Raw genomic sequence first — 18658 nt, 5'->3', positions numbered from 1 at the left:
AAACATGGTCTTTTGCAAAATTAGAACTTTCTTTAATATTTTGTCATCGCAGTACACTATTTTTATTTCAATTATTTCAGCATCTGAACTTATTTAGAAATGCGAACTTGGATTTTCTTCTGCTAGGAATTTCTAAACTATTACACAGTTTTATTTAATCTATGTTTCTCTAAATTATATTTTTCTCTTATTGTTATATTTTTCCATTTAAAAAAAATAGTTGCATTTTTAATATGAAAATTTCAATAATATCTTGGATAAAAATTCTGGATATTACAGTCCCCATATCAACCATATTTTCAATGTTTTTGTGCATAAATAGAGGCACCCCATCAATCTAAATCATCGATGGTGTTTTAATCGGAGGTGTACGAGGCGGTTTGGAAATGCGAGCTCCCTTGTTAGCACTACTTTTGAATTTTGGTGTAGGTGAATCCGGGAACAAAGAATCAACAAATTCAGGGTAAGAAGGAGCTCGCTTAGTTGACATGTCGTCTTGGGTACTTTTCACCTTTTTAGGCACACCTTTGGTTTTAACCGGTTGCAAAGGAGGTTTCAAATTGGTTGTTTCCAGAAAAGCAATTTTCTCAATTGTTCTTTTATGTGAAATTTCATGGTGTCACCCGCTTTAGAAAATATATTCATGATTCACTTCCAACTCGAATGTGATGGTTACATTGGATGTACCCTCCTTTGCTAGTTCGTAGTCATCAAATCAGAGTCTTTTCTAATGAACGTGGACTTCATCCATGTGTATGGGGGAATTCAACTTTATCTTTTTAGAAATAAGACAAGCACATGGAAGCCCGTAAGTTTTTCTAATTGTACACCCACACTTTGAATTATCCGGTCCCGTAGTATCCGCCTGTTTCTCTTGAAGAAAAATAAAATTCAATACCGCCAGATATATATTGAAAATCAATTGCAAGTAGAGAGTGTTATCCTTAAGCCGGTGTTCATCCACAGTCTTTCTCTGACTAATCGTTGTCTGAATTTTATTATGTTGATTTTAAAGAATTTGGTTCACCGTGTCCCATTCCCCACAAAGATCCCTTTTGCTATCACCCAACCATTTCTTCAACGCCGCATGTGCAAATTTGACTCTGTTGGTTGTTGTGCAACCTAAATGTCTAACATGGTCCGTCCAAGCGCATACAACTTTCTCTTTCACCTTTTCAAGGATAATAGACTCAAAGTTTTTCAGAAAATCGAGATATTCGACCACAACATAGGGTTTGATGATGTTTCCATCTTCATTATTTTTTTTCTTTGGTGCCAACTACAAATTTGAGCTTAGATCTCACATTTTTTGTTATATGATACTGACAAAGTAATGCGGTTGATGTTGGAAACACGGTTCTAACCGCATTCATAAGGAATTATCTCGATCGTTAACAATGACATTCGGCATATGTTGTGGATCAATTAACAAAATATTCTCAAATCCCATGTAACGTTATCTTCTTTATCAGATTCCAGAAAAGCGAATTTAACATAAAATGTCTTGTCTATAGAGGTGACACCAATCATTTCTAGAAGCGGAAGCCTATACGTGTTGGTCTTGTACGTCGAATCAATTATAAGGATTGTTGCAAATGTATAAGTGGAGGTGTGAATGTTAGGTCCAATAGGTTTAATGAAATTAGGTTAAGTTAATTATATAAGGATTACATTAATTAGAATGGAAAAATTCTTGGGGAATTGGTCATGGGAAGTTGCAGAGAAGAGAGAAAAGAGGAGAGAAATTCATTCCTATTTTCTTGCAGTAGTCTCACTAAATCGACGATCCTCAGTTTTTTAACCGTTGGATCATATTAATATTTTGAGGTTAGGTTCACAACAACAGTATCTAAATTTTGACCGTTCGGATCTTCAAAATAAGGTATGAGTTGTGAGATATCAATGTCGCACTATAACTGCATATTTGGGAAAATTTCAACTTTTGATTCTGATTTAGAAGAAAGAGGGTTGAAAGCTAGGGCAAAAACTAGGTTCAATCGGCAGAATAGAGCGGTCCCCAATCAAAGGTGAGGGTGGAATTCTGACTCTATAATGGGAATTACGATGAAGAGTATGCAGGAATTGGTTTGTGTAAAATTGTTGTTTTGTCTGTTATTGTGTTATGATTAATTCTGAATTTGTGTGTTGTTGCGTTGTAGTTGGGTTGATTGTTTGTTTTTATGATATAAACGTTAATGAGTTGTTTGCATAACTTACACAAACAAAATCATCGAATCCATCGGTGAATAATTATTCTTGATGATATAGTTGTTATAGTGTTATGTTGTCCCTGTATGTTGTAATACTATTGATGTTTGTGGGAAAAGCGTATATCTGTTAACATTAATAAAAGACTGGAGAATTCTGTGTGGAGAGTGGAAAACACGATGTGCCGAGTGTCGTACCCCAAAATTTACCCAATCATTTTACGCCTGGTTAAAATTAATTCCCTAAGGATATTCCAAAAATAATAAATAATAGCCACGAGGTTTAACATCACTATTGTTAAACCCATTCTCTTATAAATGGGTTAAAAATAAAATAAAGGGGTGGATAGCAAACATTTTGGGGCCCAAACATTTGGGCCCATTTATCTCATTCTAAGGGTTTTTTTTATCATTTTTTTGGATATTCTACTACAATTTAGTTTTCATTATTTACTCATTTTTATTATCATTTACATTTTTATTTTTACTAACTAATATTATTATTAATTATTATTTGGATTATTATTATTAATATTAGTAGGATTATTATTAACCTTTTGTTTATTAAGTCAATTAGGGGGTTAATATATTATTAAAATTGGTTTGGTTATTAAACTATTAATTATTTTTATTATTAGTTATTATTAATTAGTTGGTTTAATTGATTACAAGATGGACTGGTAATAGGATATTGGGCCAGGGATCGGGATTTGGGCTGGACATGTGTACCAGGTGGTGGACCAGGTCAGAACCGACCCGGATCCTGTTCATTCTCCATCTTCCTCAGCAAACCCTAGTGCAACCAGCTCCTTCAACCAACAACCCTAATTTCCAGATTAACCCAAGCCCATAGAATGTAACGTGAATCAAAATCAAAACAAACGAAATCAAATCAAATCTTTTTCGTTAATCAATCAATATTACAACAAATCAATTACACACTGATTGAATCAAAATCAAATCAAATCTCAAACTAAAAACGTAAATCTAATCTAAGTTTTCCTAATCTAAATTAAAACCCTAAGTATAAATCTAAGAAGAAATCATAAGGGAGGGGATTAGACGAAATTTTTTGGAGAAGAGGCTTGAAGCTTGTCGCTGCCAACTCGAGCCCTCAATTAAAACCTGCGATCAAAGAGAGAAGAAGGGATTAGAGAAAAAAGGAGCTTACACGATCCAGAATTCAAGAACAAAAGGTAACTTAAATCGAAACTTAGCTTAGGTTTGTTAAATTGATCGCATGTGTTTTGTTTTGGATTGGTTCTTCTGGAAAAATAAGGGTTAGGGTTCCTCGAATCTAGGTTTAGGGTTCCTCATTCAAGGGGTTAGGGTTAGGGTTCATAAGTTTGGGTGAAGGTTAGGTGGGATTCTGGGTTTATCGTCAAGGGCCGAGGGCGGAGAAGATGAAGATCTTCAAAAGTGTTCATCTGGGTTGGGATTCTGGGTAGGGTTTGAAGGTTGCTGGGTTGGGGATGAATGTTTCGATGAACATTCATCGAGAAACTGGGTTGGGCAGTGGCGATTTGGGCGGAGGACGGTGGTGGTGAGGGCCGTTTCTGGGTTTGTTTGAAGAGAAGGGGGAAAGCTTGAGAGAAGAGAGAGACCGAAGAGAGGAAGAGAGAGAAAAAAGAAAGGGGACCGAAGAGGCATCGTTTTTATAATCACCCACGCGCATCATCGGATGATGACAAGTGGCCCTCCCATGGCCACTTGTCTGCACAACTGAACATGATTCAGTGCGCCATCCATTCCATACACCCTCTTGATCAAACGCATGCCGAACTTGGATGTCATCATAAACGTATCCCAGCCCTACACCTCACCTGAGCATACACCTGCGTCACACACGATCACACGGACCAAGACCCTAACTGGGCCTAACCCAATTACTATTTGCGCCCTGGTTTTACCACCCTTAGTTCAATTATACACCCCCTGCGAAAAAAACAAAAATTAATTTATTTAATATTGCTTAATTGTTTTATTTGGTTAAAATAATCTTTTCCTTCTATTCGATTATATCTAATAATTGCGTTGGTGGAAAAACATCATATTTTATAAAAAAAACTAGTGGGAAACCCGTGCATCCGCATGGATTCTGTTGTGGGATGGACCGAGTTTTTCTTGTACATATATATTAGATCGGAAAAAAAGCCAGATGAAAAAAAAAGTTACCTTAGACTATATTTATAAGTGACCATAAGGCTATAAAATATAATATGTTTCGACATTTTTAAAAAAATAATAACAAAGACAAACTGTATAGTTATTTCGATATATCATAGAGTTTCTAAAAAAAATTGATGATAAAAAAATAAAAATATAATACACTAAAAATCTAACTGATATTAAGCATGTAATTAAAACTGTAATAATTCACGGGACCTAATATACTCTAACAAATAACCGTAAAAATCTCATAATACAAATACAATGTTAGAAATACTATGTAAAACACATACCATGTATATTACACTTAAATTAAAGTCTAAAAAAATAAAGTGATTACCATTAGCAAAATAAGTAGTTACAATGAATTAATTAAAATATTAGAGGTAATATTCAATATTTAATTTTTGATCATTTAAATTAATAATGACATGTTATTTTGACATTTGTAAAAATAAAACCTATGGTATTCTTTAACTCCATTAGGTTGAATGTTTGTTTTATTAAAAAAAGTAAACAATAATATTGACATAAGTTTTAATAATCACTGAAACGTTTCATTAAACTTACACTTGTTTCATGGCCTAAGTTGTGTAAAACCCATTTTTTCAAATCAGTGTCATTTATTCAAATGCTTGTTGAAGAGGAAAGGTTAGTCTCGTTTCAAGAAGTACAACACAACTCAGTCCAACCCTGTTCACTGTGACGGAAGACGATGGAAGGAGGTTCATCACAGCAACCGGCTACTGCATTGAAGACGTCATCTGCAAGGTTAGAACATGTTACCGTTGTTGGTTATATCTACTAATTTGTGTTTTGGGATGGTGATCGGAGGGTTTACGGGGATTATTAGGGTTAAAGTTTCTGGTTGGTTTAACCGTATACTACTTGGTTTTCGATCGTATCTGAAGTTACTAAGATTTCTGTTTTGAAGCATTTATACCATGTTTTTCAGTTGCATGTCGTCTTTCTTGTTTCAAAAGATGCTTTTAAGATATAATATGTGTGTTATTTTTTGTGTGTTATCCAATGAGGCTTCCATGGGTTTGTTTATACTACAAAGATGTAACATCGCCCTATATTATACTATCATTTAACGATAAAAAGATGAGGATATTAAGTTTTAGTTTATCGTTTTCGTCATGCAGGCATTTCACGTCCTCAGGTGAAGTGAAACACACTCCTAAACACACCAGGAGCTTTGTGTTGAAACAAATGCTTGAAGAAATACGTCGTGTAAAGAAGGAAAGATCAGAAGCAATCACAGAAATCGAGTCTTCAAAGGTGAAGACAGAGCCAGGGCTTGAGCACCAGGACAATGCAGTTAAAGGAAAACGTGTTATGATGGAGGAGGAAATTGCTGAAGGGACTGCAAGGAAACGAAATGAAGACGGTGTTGCTGGTGGTTTGAATGACAAAAGTTATCACGCGGCTGTTTACCGCAAATCTTTCCATTCATCTTCATCTCACAAGTATTGTTGTTGTCTCTCTAATCCTTATTACAAAATGTTGAATAACATGACATATGCTTACAATGGGAACAAAGCATAATATATGATGATGGGTAACATGTAGGCCTGTGCGAGGCAATACCAATGTTGGAAAATCAAACCGAAAGGCAGTAGGTATTACCATCAATGATGAGGCTGGAAGGAGACGCGATGCTGGCAGGTGCAAGAGTTGTGCACCTAGAACGTGTCGTCAATAGATTTCGGCATGGTAGGTTTAGTTAAATGTATATCTTTTAATCATCATATAATATATCTTTACCGCTAGTTGAATGTACAAAAAAAGTCAGTTTGCATTTCATATGTGTTTTACCGCCTTAGGAATCCCACACGTGAAAGAGTGTCAGACAATCTTAAGGGCAAGGCGAGAGCCACAGAGGTTTGTCTAGGTAAGCCAACCATTCCTGTCAAAGGCAAGGGCAAAGGAGAGGTTTCCCGCCATAGGGAATACCGTGGCCCCAGGGGAAGGTATATGCTCATTGATAACAAATCTCAATGAATAACACTTGTTTCGTGTACTTTGACTGTATAACTTATCTCAATGGAAGGGTATATATGTTTAATTCGTGTTAATGTTCTGTAGGCCTTCAAAACTGGACTTTGTTCGTGATGGTGACATAAGGTGGACCAGGGTGGTCGATAACCCAAAGAAGCTCAGAACAAATGTTTTTGTAAGTTACGAAGCTGTGAATCTTTGGAAGAATAACCGTGCATCTGATTTTATTGTATTGTAACCCTGTTATTTGCTTTACTGATGCAGCAAATTCCCAGAGGGGTGATTCGTGCCTACAAAAGTGGTCACATTCCAAGGATTAAGTTGGTCGACTGCAACACCAATGTCCCATACTTCTGTGAGATGAAGAAAAGGGAAGACGGCATTGAAAGGTATTTATGCGGTGGTTGGTCCGACTTCTATAAAGACAGGAACCTCCAAGCAGGCGACACTTTGAAATTCTGCATTAGGTATCCCCAGAGGAAGAGATTCTGGTGTCGGTGAGGCGTTTACAATCTGGTCGGTGAATCCCCGAAGAAGGTGTCGAACGGTGTGGCTGAACTTTGAAGAAAAATGTTATCATGATGTTGTATAATAGTTTACACCAGTAGTAGACTGGTTTTTGTCATGTGATGCAAGGATATTGGGAGGTTGTTGCTTTGTAAGCAACTTCCTCAAATCATATTGTGTTTTTCATGTTTAATGCAGTATTTATAACTGCCATTTTGGGTACAATTAAGTGTTTAATAGTTGTTTGGAATTATTCGCAATCATGTTTTGTCTGTTATGCTCCTATAGTCATATTATGTTTGTATTTTATGAACCTGCTATATTGCATGTGTGAATGCATGGGTTATTGTACAATACCACAAAGTTCAAGTTTACACACACAATTTCTTTTTTCATTTTTTATGTGGTGGGTTCCACATGTTGTAGTATACCCAAATGCTTTATTAACATTTAAAATATTGTCCTCATTTTCCAATTGACATGCTTAATGTGCAACATGCTCAATGAAACATATTCAAAAAAAACACCAAATAATAATTGTGGACACTGTGGACATTAAACCAAACACTAAAGTCCAACAAAAAACAACAGAAAGTGGTTGTTGTTGTAGATGTTGTTGATTGGCTGTAATTTTTGGTAAAACTCATTGTGATTTTATCATGTCAACACTGGTGTCATGACATGCATTCTACTGTTGTGAAATTTTTATTTATGCAGGCCTTTACCTGATGTCAAGGCCGATGTCATGACATCCGTAGCTGTTACGTCTCTTTCTGTTACTAATTCTGGTTATGTGATCTGTTAATATCCTATGCGCTTTACTTGGAAATATTGGATCATGATCTGTTCAAGGACGTCTTTAATTGCTCTTATTTTAGGTTCCTTGATTTGTGGAAATTAGTTTAATTAGGTTTAAAACTAATTTGGATCCAAGGCCCAGCTGCTGCGTTTTTGAAGGCTATATATATTATGAAGAAGCTGCAGACCGGATTAGGGTTTTTAATTGAGAAGCTTTAAGAGTTTTTCGTGTTTAAGTTTTTTGACGTTCTAGCTTTCTTGTAAGCCAAACAATCATCATGATGATTGTCTTGGTCTAGGTGTTTTTGTTTGAGTTGTAAGAAGTACTTGAAGCTTTTAAGCAAGAGTACCATTGTACTTGATTGAAGCTTTTAAGCAAGATCAAGCTGTGTCCTTGAAGTGTGTCTTCTATCCATATTCATTGAGCGTTATTCATCACTGTTGTGATTGAGGGGGAGTGAGTGGAATCTCTGATCTAAGTAATATTAGGTTGAAGTTGCATTGGGTAGATATTAAGTGAAAGGTGTAATCTTGAACTGTATTACTCTAAATTGATATTACTTATAGTGGACTTCCTCCCTGGCTTGGTAGCCCCCAGATGTAGGTGTGTTTGCACCGAACTGGGTTAACAACTTTCTTGTGTTGTTATATGCTTGTTTACTTCTTGTTTTTGTTTAAGAATATTCAGATAGTAATGTCGTGACATCCTGTTCGACATCGCGTGTCTGAGTCCAGAATTTCAATTGGCATCAGAGCAGGCACCCTTCCTGTTTTTCTTACTGGGTGAGATCTAGGGACAGCATTTTCTGGTACTATGGACAAGGAAGGTGGTGGATTTGTGAACAGACCACCCATTCTGGATGGATCTAATTATGATTATTGGAAACCTCGTATGGTGGCTTTTCTGAAATCCTTGGATAGTAAAGCATGGAGAGCTGCAAACAAAGGATGGGAACATCCTGTCACTATTGATAAGGATGGCAAGTCTTCCCTCACACCTGAGGAAAATTGGAGCAAAGATGAGGAGGAGCTGGCTCTTGGCAACTCTAAAGCTTTAAATGCTCTATTCAATGGAATTGATAGGAATATATTCAGACTAGTACACCATTGTGAACTAGCCAAAGATGTTTGGGATACCCTCAGAACTACTCATGAAGGCACCTCCAAAGTTAAAATGTCAAGACTTCAGTTGCTAACTACAAAGTTTGAGAATCTAAGGATGAAAGATGATGAAAGTATTCAAGAGTTTCACATGAATATACTTGAAATTGCTAATACCTCAGGAGCTTTAGGAGAAAAAATGTCTGATGAAAAGCTGGTGAGAAAGATCCTTAGATCCTTGCCTAAGAGATTTGATATGAAAGTCACAGCTATAGAAGAAGCACAGGATATCAGCAAGATGAAGGTAGAAGAATTAATTGGATCCCTTCAAACCTTTGAGATAGGGATCAGTGACAATACTGAAAAGAAAAATAAGAGCCTAGCTTTTGTGTCCAACTCTCAAGAAGAAGAAGAGGAAGGTAGAGTAGAAAATCTAACTGAATCTATAGCCATGCTTGGAAGACAATTTAACAAGATTATACGAAGAATGGATCAGAAGTCAAGACCAAATGTCAAGAACATCCCTTTTGACACTAACAGATCCTATGATTCTAGCAGAAAGGTTAAACCTGAAGAAAAGTACAATCAAAGCAAAGGAATTCAGTGTCATGGATGTGAAGGATATGGACATATTAGAGCTGAATGTCCCACTTATCTCAAGAAACAAAAGAAAGGACTGTCAGTCTCCTGGTCTGATGAAGACTCTGAGAGTGATTGTGAAGAAGAATCTGCCAAACATGTCACAGCCCTTACTGGTGTTTGTGTCTCTGATGAAGATTCTAGCGAAGATGAGTTAACCTTTGAAGAATTGGCAGCATCATACAGAAAGCTATGCATCAGAAGTGCTGAAGTCTGTCAACAAGGTGAAAAGCAGAAGAAATACATAGTTCAGTTGGAGGCAGACAACACAGGGCTTCGTGAAACTATATCTGGTCTAAACAGTGAAGTTACCATGCTAACATCCAAACTTGATCATATGTCAAAATCTGTCAAAATGTTAAACAGTAGTTCTGATATGTTGGAAGAGATTCTACAGATTGGAAAGAGCTCAGGAGATATGTCTGGTATAGGATTTGTTGGTGCTATGAAACATCCTCAAGCTAGCAGTAATACTAAACCAGAATCCAAGATGTTGAACCCGATGTCAAAACATGTGACTCAACATCATGACAAAAGTAGAATGAAGAAGAAATTTCAAAGATGGAGATGTCATTACTGTGGTAGATTTGGACACATTAAGCCCTTCTGTTTCAGATTATATGGACACCCAGATCAAGCTCCATACTACAGACCCAAGCAGATCATACCCATCAAGAAGCAACAGTGGACACCTAAAAATATGGCCTTAATAGCTCATACATCTCTCAGAGTATCAGCCAAAGAAGATTGGTATTTTGATAGTGGATGTTCCAGACACATGACTGGAATCAAGAATCTATTAGTAGATATCAAAAACCATTCTACTAGCTATGTAACCTTTGGTGATGGAGCTAAAGGAGAAATCAAAGGGGTTGGAAAACTAGACTGCTCAGGAGTTCCAAATCTGGAAGGTGTCTTGTTGGTCAAAGGCTTGACGGCTAATCTCATAAGTATTAGTCAACTTTGTGACCAAGGATACCAAGTTAACTTCACTAAAACTGAGTGTGTGGTCACTGATAAAGGAAAGAATGTAGTAATGAGGGGAGTCAGATCCAAAGATAACTATTACTTGTGGGTCTCTCATAAATCTAACTACTCAACTGTATGTTCTAAAGAAGAAGAAGCAAAGTTGTGGCATAAAAAACTTGGCCACCTTCATCTAAGAGGTATGAAAAAGATTATTTCTATGGAAGCTGTGAGAGGAATTCCCAAGTTACAAATTGATGAAGGAAGAATTTGTGGTGAATGTCAGGTAGGAAAACAAACCAAGATGTCACATCCAAAGGTTAGACATCTGACTACTTCCAGGGTTCTAGAACTGCTTCACATGGACTTGATGGGACCTATGCAAATGGAAAGTCTTGGAGGAAAGAAATATGCTTATGTGGTTGTGGACGATTACTCCAGATACACTTGGATAAACTTCATTAGAGAAAAGTCAGATGTGTTTGATGTTTTCAAAGACCTGTGTCAAAGAATTCAAAGGGAAAAGGAAAATGATGTTGTAAGAATCAGAAGTGATCATGGAAAGGAATTTGAGAATCAAAAATTTGCTGATTTTTGCTCCTCTGAAGGTATACACCATGAGTTTTCATCCCCTATTACTCCACAGCAAAATGGGGTTGTTCAAAGGAAAAATAGAACCATTCAAGAATCAGCCAGAGCTATGATTCATGCTAAGAAACTCCCTATTTATTTCTGAGCTGAAGCCATGAATACTGCCTGTTATGTTCATAATAGAGTTACCTTAAGGAAAGGAACCTCTACCACTCTGTATGAGAACTGGAAGGGAAGAAAACCCACTGTTAAATACTTCCATGTGTTTGGTAGTAAGTGTTACATCCTTGCTGATAGAGATCACAGAAGGAAGATGGATTCCAAGAGTGATGAAGGGATTTTTCTTGGCTACTCTACAAACAGCAGAGCCTATAGAGTTTTCAACTCAAGAACGAGGATAATCATGGAATCCATAAATGCGGTGGTTGATGACGAACACAAACAAGCAGATGTCACATATGATGTTGGAACATTCTGGGAACACGCAGCTGAAGAATCTAAGAAAGAAGATGATTGCAGTCCCACTATTACAAAAGCTGAAGCTGAACCCTCTAACAAAAGACCATCTATAAGAGTTCAAAAAGATCATCCTAGTGAACTTATTATAGGAGATCCCAACAGTGGAGTAGTTACAAGGTCAAGAGAACAGGTCTCAAACTCCTGTTTTGTATCAAAAATTGAACCAAGAATGTTAAGGAAGCTCTGACAGATGAGTTTTGGATTAATGCTATGCAAGAAGAATTAGGCCAGTTTGAAAGGAATGAAGTATGGGAGCTGGTTCCAAGACCTAAAGATACAAATGTCATTGGAACTAAATGGGTTTACAAGAGTAAGTCAGATGAACTGGGAACTATAATCAGAAACAAAGCAAGGCTAGTTGCTCAAGGATACACTCAAGTTGAAGGAATTGACTTTGATGAAACTTTTGCTCCTGTTGCTAGACTTGAGTCAATTAGATTGTTGTTAGGAGTTGCTTGTATTCTGAAATTCAAACTATACCAGATGGATGTGAAGAGTGCTTTCCTAAATGGTTACTTGAGTGAGGAAGTCTATGTGGAACAACCTAAAGGCTTTGCTGATCCAAACCATCCTGATCATGTGTACAAACTAAGAAAAGCTCTTTATGGGCTGAAACAAGCCCCTAGAGCTTGGTATGAGAGACTAACTGAGTTTCTTACTAGTAATGGTTACAGGAAAGGAGGGATAGATAAAACTCTCTTTGTTAAAGATGAAGGAGGAAAGATCCTGATTGCTCAAATCTATGTGGATGATATTGTGTTTGGTGGGATGTCAGACACGATGATTAAACATTTTGTTGACCAGATGCAATCAGAATTTGAAATGAGTCTAGTTGGAGAATTAACTTACTTTCTTGGACTGCAAGTTAAACAGATGGAAGACTCAATTTTTCTCTCTCAGAGCAAGTATGCCAAAAACATTGTCAAAAAATTTGGGATGGAGAATGCTAGTCACAAAAGAACACCTGCACCTACTCATTTAAAATTGTCCAAAGATGAAAAGGGCACAAATGTTGATCAAAGCTTGTATAGAAGCATGATAGGAAGCCTGCTGTATCTCACAGCTAGTAGGCCTGATATTGCTTTTGCTGTTGGGGTGTGTGCTAGATATCAAGCAGAACCCAAGATCAGTCACATAAATCAAGTCAAGAGGATTCTGAAATATGTGAATGGTACTTGTGAGTATGGTAAGCTCTACTCTCATGGGTGTGAACCAATTCTCACTGGATATTGTGATGCAGACTGGGATGGAAGTGCTGATGATAGAAAAAGTACTTAAGGAGGATGTTTCTTCTTGGGGAATAACCTCATCTCATGGTTCAGCAAGAAACAAAATTGTGTATCCCTATCTACTGCAGAGGCAGAATACATTGCAGCAGGAAGTAGTTGTTCTCAGCTTGTTTGGATGAAACAAATGTTAACAGAATATAATGACACACAAGATGTCATGACATTATATTGTGACAACCTAAGTGCCATTAATATCTCAAAGAGTCCTATCCAGCATAGCAGGACCAAGCACATTGATATTAGGCATCACTTCATAAGAGATATTGTTGAAGATAAAGTAATTGCCTTGGAACATGTTGCTACTAACCTTCAACTGGCTGATATTTTCACAAAAGCTTTGGATGCTAATCAATTTGAAAATTTGAGAAGTAAGCTAGGCATTTGTCTTTATGAGGGATTATAGCAATTAACTGGGTGTGGGGCCAACAGTATTCTACTCTCCAAATATTTGTTATCATTACATATTAAAGTGTATTTTCCCCCTCCTTTTCACTCCTTCCAAACGGTTCCCATTCCCACAAAACCTATTTTCGGCATTCACTCTACCTCTCTGATTCGCTGCATTCACAAACCCTTCTCCATCATTTCATTCACTCTCAGCATGTCTCAGATTTCTCCTTCAAAGAAGACTACTTCACGCTCTGAAACAGCATCTGACTCTAGGGCACCAAATATGGTAGGTGATCAGGATGTTGTGCTGGATGTTGTGCCATTAAACTCGGTGCCGGCTACTGATCCTGTTGGTAGTATACCAAGAAAGATGCATGCAAGAAAATCAACTGGTGGGTCTATTCCAAAAACGTTTTCTGCTAGGGATAAAGAGGGTTCTTCTTATGTCCACAATGCGATCGCAGGTCTTGTCACGAGAATCTTGAATGAAGGTCACAAGGTAGAAGGAATATCTGTTCCTTTAGCTCAAGCTCCTGCTCCTGAGAACAGCAAAGACGATCAAGTTGATGCTAGCAAAGATCATGTTGATGTCGAAACATCTGAAGCTAACATTGTTGAGAGTTCTGATGCTAAAGATGTTGAAGCATCTGAAGATAAAGATGCGGAGATTCTTGAAACAGAGAAAGCTGAAGAGGTCACTGCTACTTCTCCTAAAGAGAAGCCTACTCGCCCTACTGACAATGCAAATGATGTGGTGGATCTGGATAATCTTGATGATCCTATTGACATTGCTGATGATGACCTCATCTCTAGCATTTCCAACAGAGTCAAGGCTCGAAGGGGAAAGCAGGTTGATGATCAACATCCTCCCAAGACTAAAGTTGCTCCTCTAAAGACTGCCACCAAAGAAAAAATCAAGAAGGTCTCTGCTGAACCTTCAAGAACTGGGAGCAAGGTTGCTGTGAAGAAGAGAAAAGAAAGAAGTGTTTGTGACTCCGAAGATAATGTCCTAAGTGATGTCCCTGACATCCCTTCAAAGAAGAAGATTGCTGTCACCAAATCCTCCACAAAGGTTCGTGATGTTCCCTTGGACAACATTTATTTGCACTATGCTTCAAATGCTATCCAGTGGAAGTTTGTGTATCAAAGAAGACTGGCTCTGGAAAGAGAACTTGCAAATGATGCTCTGGAATGTCAAGAGGTCATGAAGCTCATCAAATCTGCAGGTTTGCTTAAAACTGTTACTCATTTTTCTAAATGCTATGAAATGCTCGTGAAGGAGTTTATAGTAAATTTGTCTCAAGATTGTGCTGATGGGAGAACTGAGGATTTTCATAAGGTGTATGTTAGAAGAAAATGTATAGATTTTTCCCCTACTGTTATCAACCTCTATCTAGGTAGAGATGATGAGGCTCAACCTGAGCTTGAAGTGACTGACAATGAAGTGTGCAAAGTTATCACTGGTGGTAAGGTTAAGAAATGGCCCATAAAGAGTAAATTGTCTGCTAGTCTTTTGAATGTCAGGTATGCCTTGCTGCATAAAATTGGTGCTGCTAACTGGGTGCCTACAAATCACACTTCTACCATTGCTGTTGGCCTAGGTAGATTCATATATGTTGTGGGAACCAAGACAAAATTTGATTATGGGACTTACATATTTGATCAAACTATGAGGCATGTTGGTACCTCTGCTACCAAGCTACCCATTGCTTTTCCATCCCTGATATGTGGGATAATCCTCGAGCAATACCCTGGAATTCTGAAAGCTAAAGATTCTGTGTGTAAAAGGGAGAGTGCTTTGTCTTTTCACTATAAGCTGCTCCAAAGGTCAGATGACATAACATCTGCTGGGACATCACAAACCAGCAAGTCTGTGAACAAAACCTTTCTTATTGCTGAGCTGAAAGAGACTTGTAAAGAGTTGGACAACAGGAAGATGAAGCTTGAAAAGCTCATTCAAAGTCTTGAGCAGTTTGCAGATGATGATCATGCTGGTGGAAGTGATGGTGACAATATGAATGAAGACAAAGGTGCTGATAGTGGTGATGAGGAAGAGGCTGAGGATGGTGAGGGTACTGAAGATACTGGGAGTAGTGATGCTGATGAAGAGACTAGTGGCTCTAGTGATGAAGAGACTGATGGATCTGACAATTAGCTCTACTGCTCTTCTACTGGTGTCTCTTTTGATTGACTGATTTTGTTCCCCTTTTATGCTGATCTTCTGTTTGTGTTTGGCTTCCTTTTGTGGCTAAAAAGGGGGAGTGATGGATATTTTGGTTTTTTTGTTGTTATTTTCTGATATTTTGGATGTTTTCTGGTTCTCCTTGACAATGCTAAGTGGTAGTCTGTAACAGATGTTTAAATAGATGTTTTCTGGTTTTCTGGTGATTAAACAAGCTGGCTGTTGTTTTACTACAGAATTTATTTTTCTGTACTCTTGGTGTTGTTGGCTGCTGTGTATGCTCTGATATTATATGGTTACATCTATTCGTGTTTTAGCCAAAAATTTGCCAAAGGGGGAGTTTGTAGATGTTGTTGATTGGCTGTAATTTTTGGTAAAACTCATTGTGATTTTATCATGTCAACACTGGTGTCATGACATGCATTCTACTGTTGTGAAGTTTTTATTTATGCAGGCCTTTACCTGATGTCAAGGCCGATGTCATGACATCCGTAGCTGTTACGTCTCTTTCTGTTACTAATTCTGGTTATGTGATTTGTTAATATCCTATGCGCTTTACTTGGAAATATTGGATCATGATCTGTTCAAGGACGTCTTTAATTGCTCTTATTTTAGGTTCCTTGATTTGTGGAAATTAGTTTAATTAGGTTTAAAACTAATTTGGATCCAAGGCCCAGCTGCTGCGTTTTTGAAGGCTATATATATTATGAAGAAGCTGCAGACCGGATTAGGGTTTTTAATTGAGAAGCTTTAAGAGTTTTTCGTGTTTAAGTTTTTTGACGTTCTAGCTTTCTTGTAAGCCAAACAATCATCATGATGATTGTCTTGGTCTAGGTGTTTTTGTTTGAGTTGTAAGAAGTACTTGAAGCTTTTAAGCAAGAGTACCATTGTACTTGATTGAAGCTTTTAAGCAAGATCAAGCTGTGTCCTTGAAGTGTGTCTTCTATCCATATTCATTGAGCGTTATTCATCACTGCTGTGATTGAGGGGGAGTGAGTGGAATCTCTGATCTAAGTAATATTAGGTTGAAGTTGCATTGGGTAGATATTAAGTGAAAGGTGTAATCTTGAACTGTATTACTCTAAATTGATATTACTTATAGTGGACTTCCTCCCTGGCTTGGAAGCCCCCAGATGTAGGTGTGTTTGCACCGAACTGGGTTAACAACTTTCTTGTGTTGTTATATGCTTGTTTACTTCTTGTTCGTTTGTTTAAGAATATTCAGATAGTAATGTCGTGACATCCTGTTCGACATCGCGTGTCTGAGTCCAGAATTTCAGTTGTCATAAAGAATCTCTGCTATATTGTTGACATGTGATATTGCAATAAAACTCTCTCACCACACAAAGGCAATTATCCATATACACCCCTACCTCTTGCTGTATACACAAACTTAGATCTGAAGGTGGTTGTGTTAAATTCACGTTTTAGATCTGCAATTAGAGGCAACCCCAACAATGGTAGGAAGTGTGTTTAGCCCCCACCTGGATCTACTTGATACCTTTGCAATTGCCAAGTTATCATATCAAGTAAGTATGTGTGTTTCACAAATCTGTGAACTTGCAATGTTCATGTGTTATTTTTTTATATGAACAAATACTAACTTTGTATTTCTATTACAAACTGGATATCATGCTTTAGGAATTTGCAGAGGTGGAGCCATTGTTTGTAAGAAACCATTTAACAGATCTTAGTCGGACCTGGAATTTTATGGACAATGACGGAACAGTGAACAAATTAATTGTGAATATAAATGAGGATTTCCCAGTTGTTGTTGGTGGTCGGGAACAGTTGTGCTCCGTTTACAAAATCTCAAACGACGTCATAGTCTATGTTGGATATTACGGTAAAAACATTTTTGAGATCGTAGGTGTAGAAGAGGTCCTAACCAATGAACAATTGCCAACTTTCCACAGTAGGTTCACACAGAGTATATGCATCTATGTCTTTGATGTATTACTCTAAGGGAATAATGTGTCGACACGTAAAATAGTTGAGTGGTTCTTTTACCTCAGTGAAAACCGCAGGTTCAAAAAGTAGTTTGCATTTGTACCGACTGGTCTTATACTGAGCAACTACTTTGTATTTGTTGTGTAGAAATTGGCGCCAGACTTTGACCGTGCCTTGCGAGATAACGATTATGAGGTACTGACACTGTGCGGCGACAACGATATGACTCAATCTCTGTTAGTCGTTAACCAGATGACCCAGAGCGTACAAAATTGGGATACGAATGGGGTGATTTCTGCATAAGCAACAAACTTGCATGTGGTGAAACCATCAGATTCAGACTGGACGTAAACGACGTAAAAAAAACTTTCCACGTATATAAGGTTCGTATTTCATAAATCTGAATCTTCTTGCTTCTATGATACTTGTTTCAATGTTAATGTGAATTCGTGATAAGTTTTCAATTTTCAATGTCATAAACATCTTAATTTTGCAAAATGCTACAGATTCCTCGATTTAGACAAAAAACACTAAATAGAAAACAAAAGAGACAAAAAATGACGTTTGTTGTAGAAACCTAAACTATAAGTTTTTTTTGCATCAGGGAAGGTATTTCTTCATACATTGTTGAAAACCTCCTTGTAGACGATGTTTGTTGTAGAAACCTTCGCGTTGTTGTTGTCGTCATGGATCAACACTTTCATTCCTTTTTTTGTCGTGACTCTTGAAAGTGCGACATATATTTATCCATGAGTAAAAACATCTCGAGGAATGTAAAGCCCGACCCAATCTAGGGACTGACCCTATGACTTGTTTATAGTCATTGCGTAGGAGACAATAATTGGAAACTGACGACGGCTCAACTTGAAAGGCCAGGGAGACTTTGAAGGGGACATATTCATTATGGGGATATATACACAGTTGCCATGTTTTTTGCCACCCATGATGTGCGCTTCAAGAACATGGTTAGCCATCTTTGTAACAATTAGTCGTGTACCGTTACACAAACCTTCGGACTGATCAATGTTCCTCATTAACATAATTGGTGTACCGACCTTTAGTTTTATGTGCTGATTAGGCAATCTGGAAGTTTTCAAAGAGCTTAAAAACTCAGGACTGGGGACATCAAGCATGTCCCTGCCATGTATCTCGGACCGATCCACTGAATTAGAGCTAAAGTAATCCTTCAACTCACCTACAAAGAATATCATAGATTATTTAATATACGCGATAATCATATGCAATAATATAGCTTCGGTTTTTATAATTGATTATACCTGGCATCATAGCCAAACCATGGTCGTTAATGTTGTCAACCATTTCAATGGTCGACGCCAATATAGCCC

General features: G+C 37.5%; 1 protein-coding gene across 1 annotated transcript; it reads left to right on the top strand.

Moving 5' to 3' along the window:
• The first annotated feature begins 13391 nt into the window (after window positions 1–13391).
• LOC131618673 (uncharacterized) lies at window positions 13392–15335 on the top strand. The gene has a single exon (XM_058889847.1). It carries the CDS (start codon window positions 13392–13394, stop codon window positions 15333–15335), a length of 1944 nt encoding a protein of 647 aa, XP_058745830.1.
• Window positions 15336–18658: the final 3323 nt, after the last annotated feature.

Source organism: Vicia villosa, linkage group LG7, assembly GCF_029867415.1.
Source record: "Vicia villosa cultivar HV-30 ecotype Madison, WI linkage group LG7, Vvil1.0, whole genome shotgun sequence".
Classification (NCBI taxonomy): domain Eukaryota; kingdom Viridiplantae; phylum Streptophyta; class Magnoliopsida; order Fabales; family Fabaceae; genus Vicia; species Vicia villosa.
Note: the sequence above shows the minus strand (reverse complement) of the source record. Positions and strands in the feature narration are given on the sequence as shown.

Excerpts from the sequence above, each read along its gene's own strand:
- LOC131618673 (XM_058889847.1), top strand. The coding sequence starts at position 13,392 with ATGTCTCAGATTTCTCCTTCAAAGAAGACTACTTCACGCTCTGAAACA.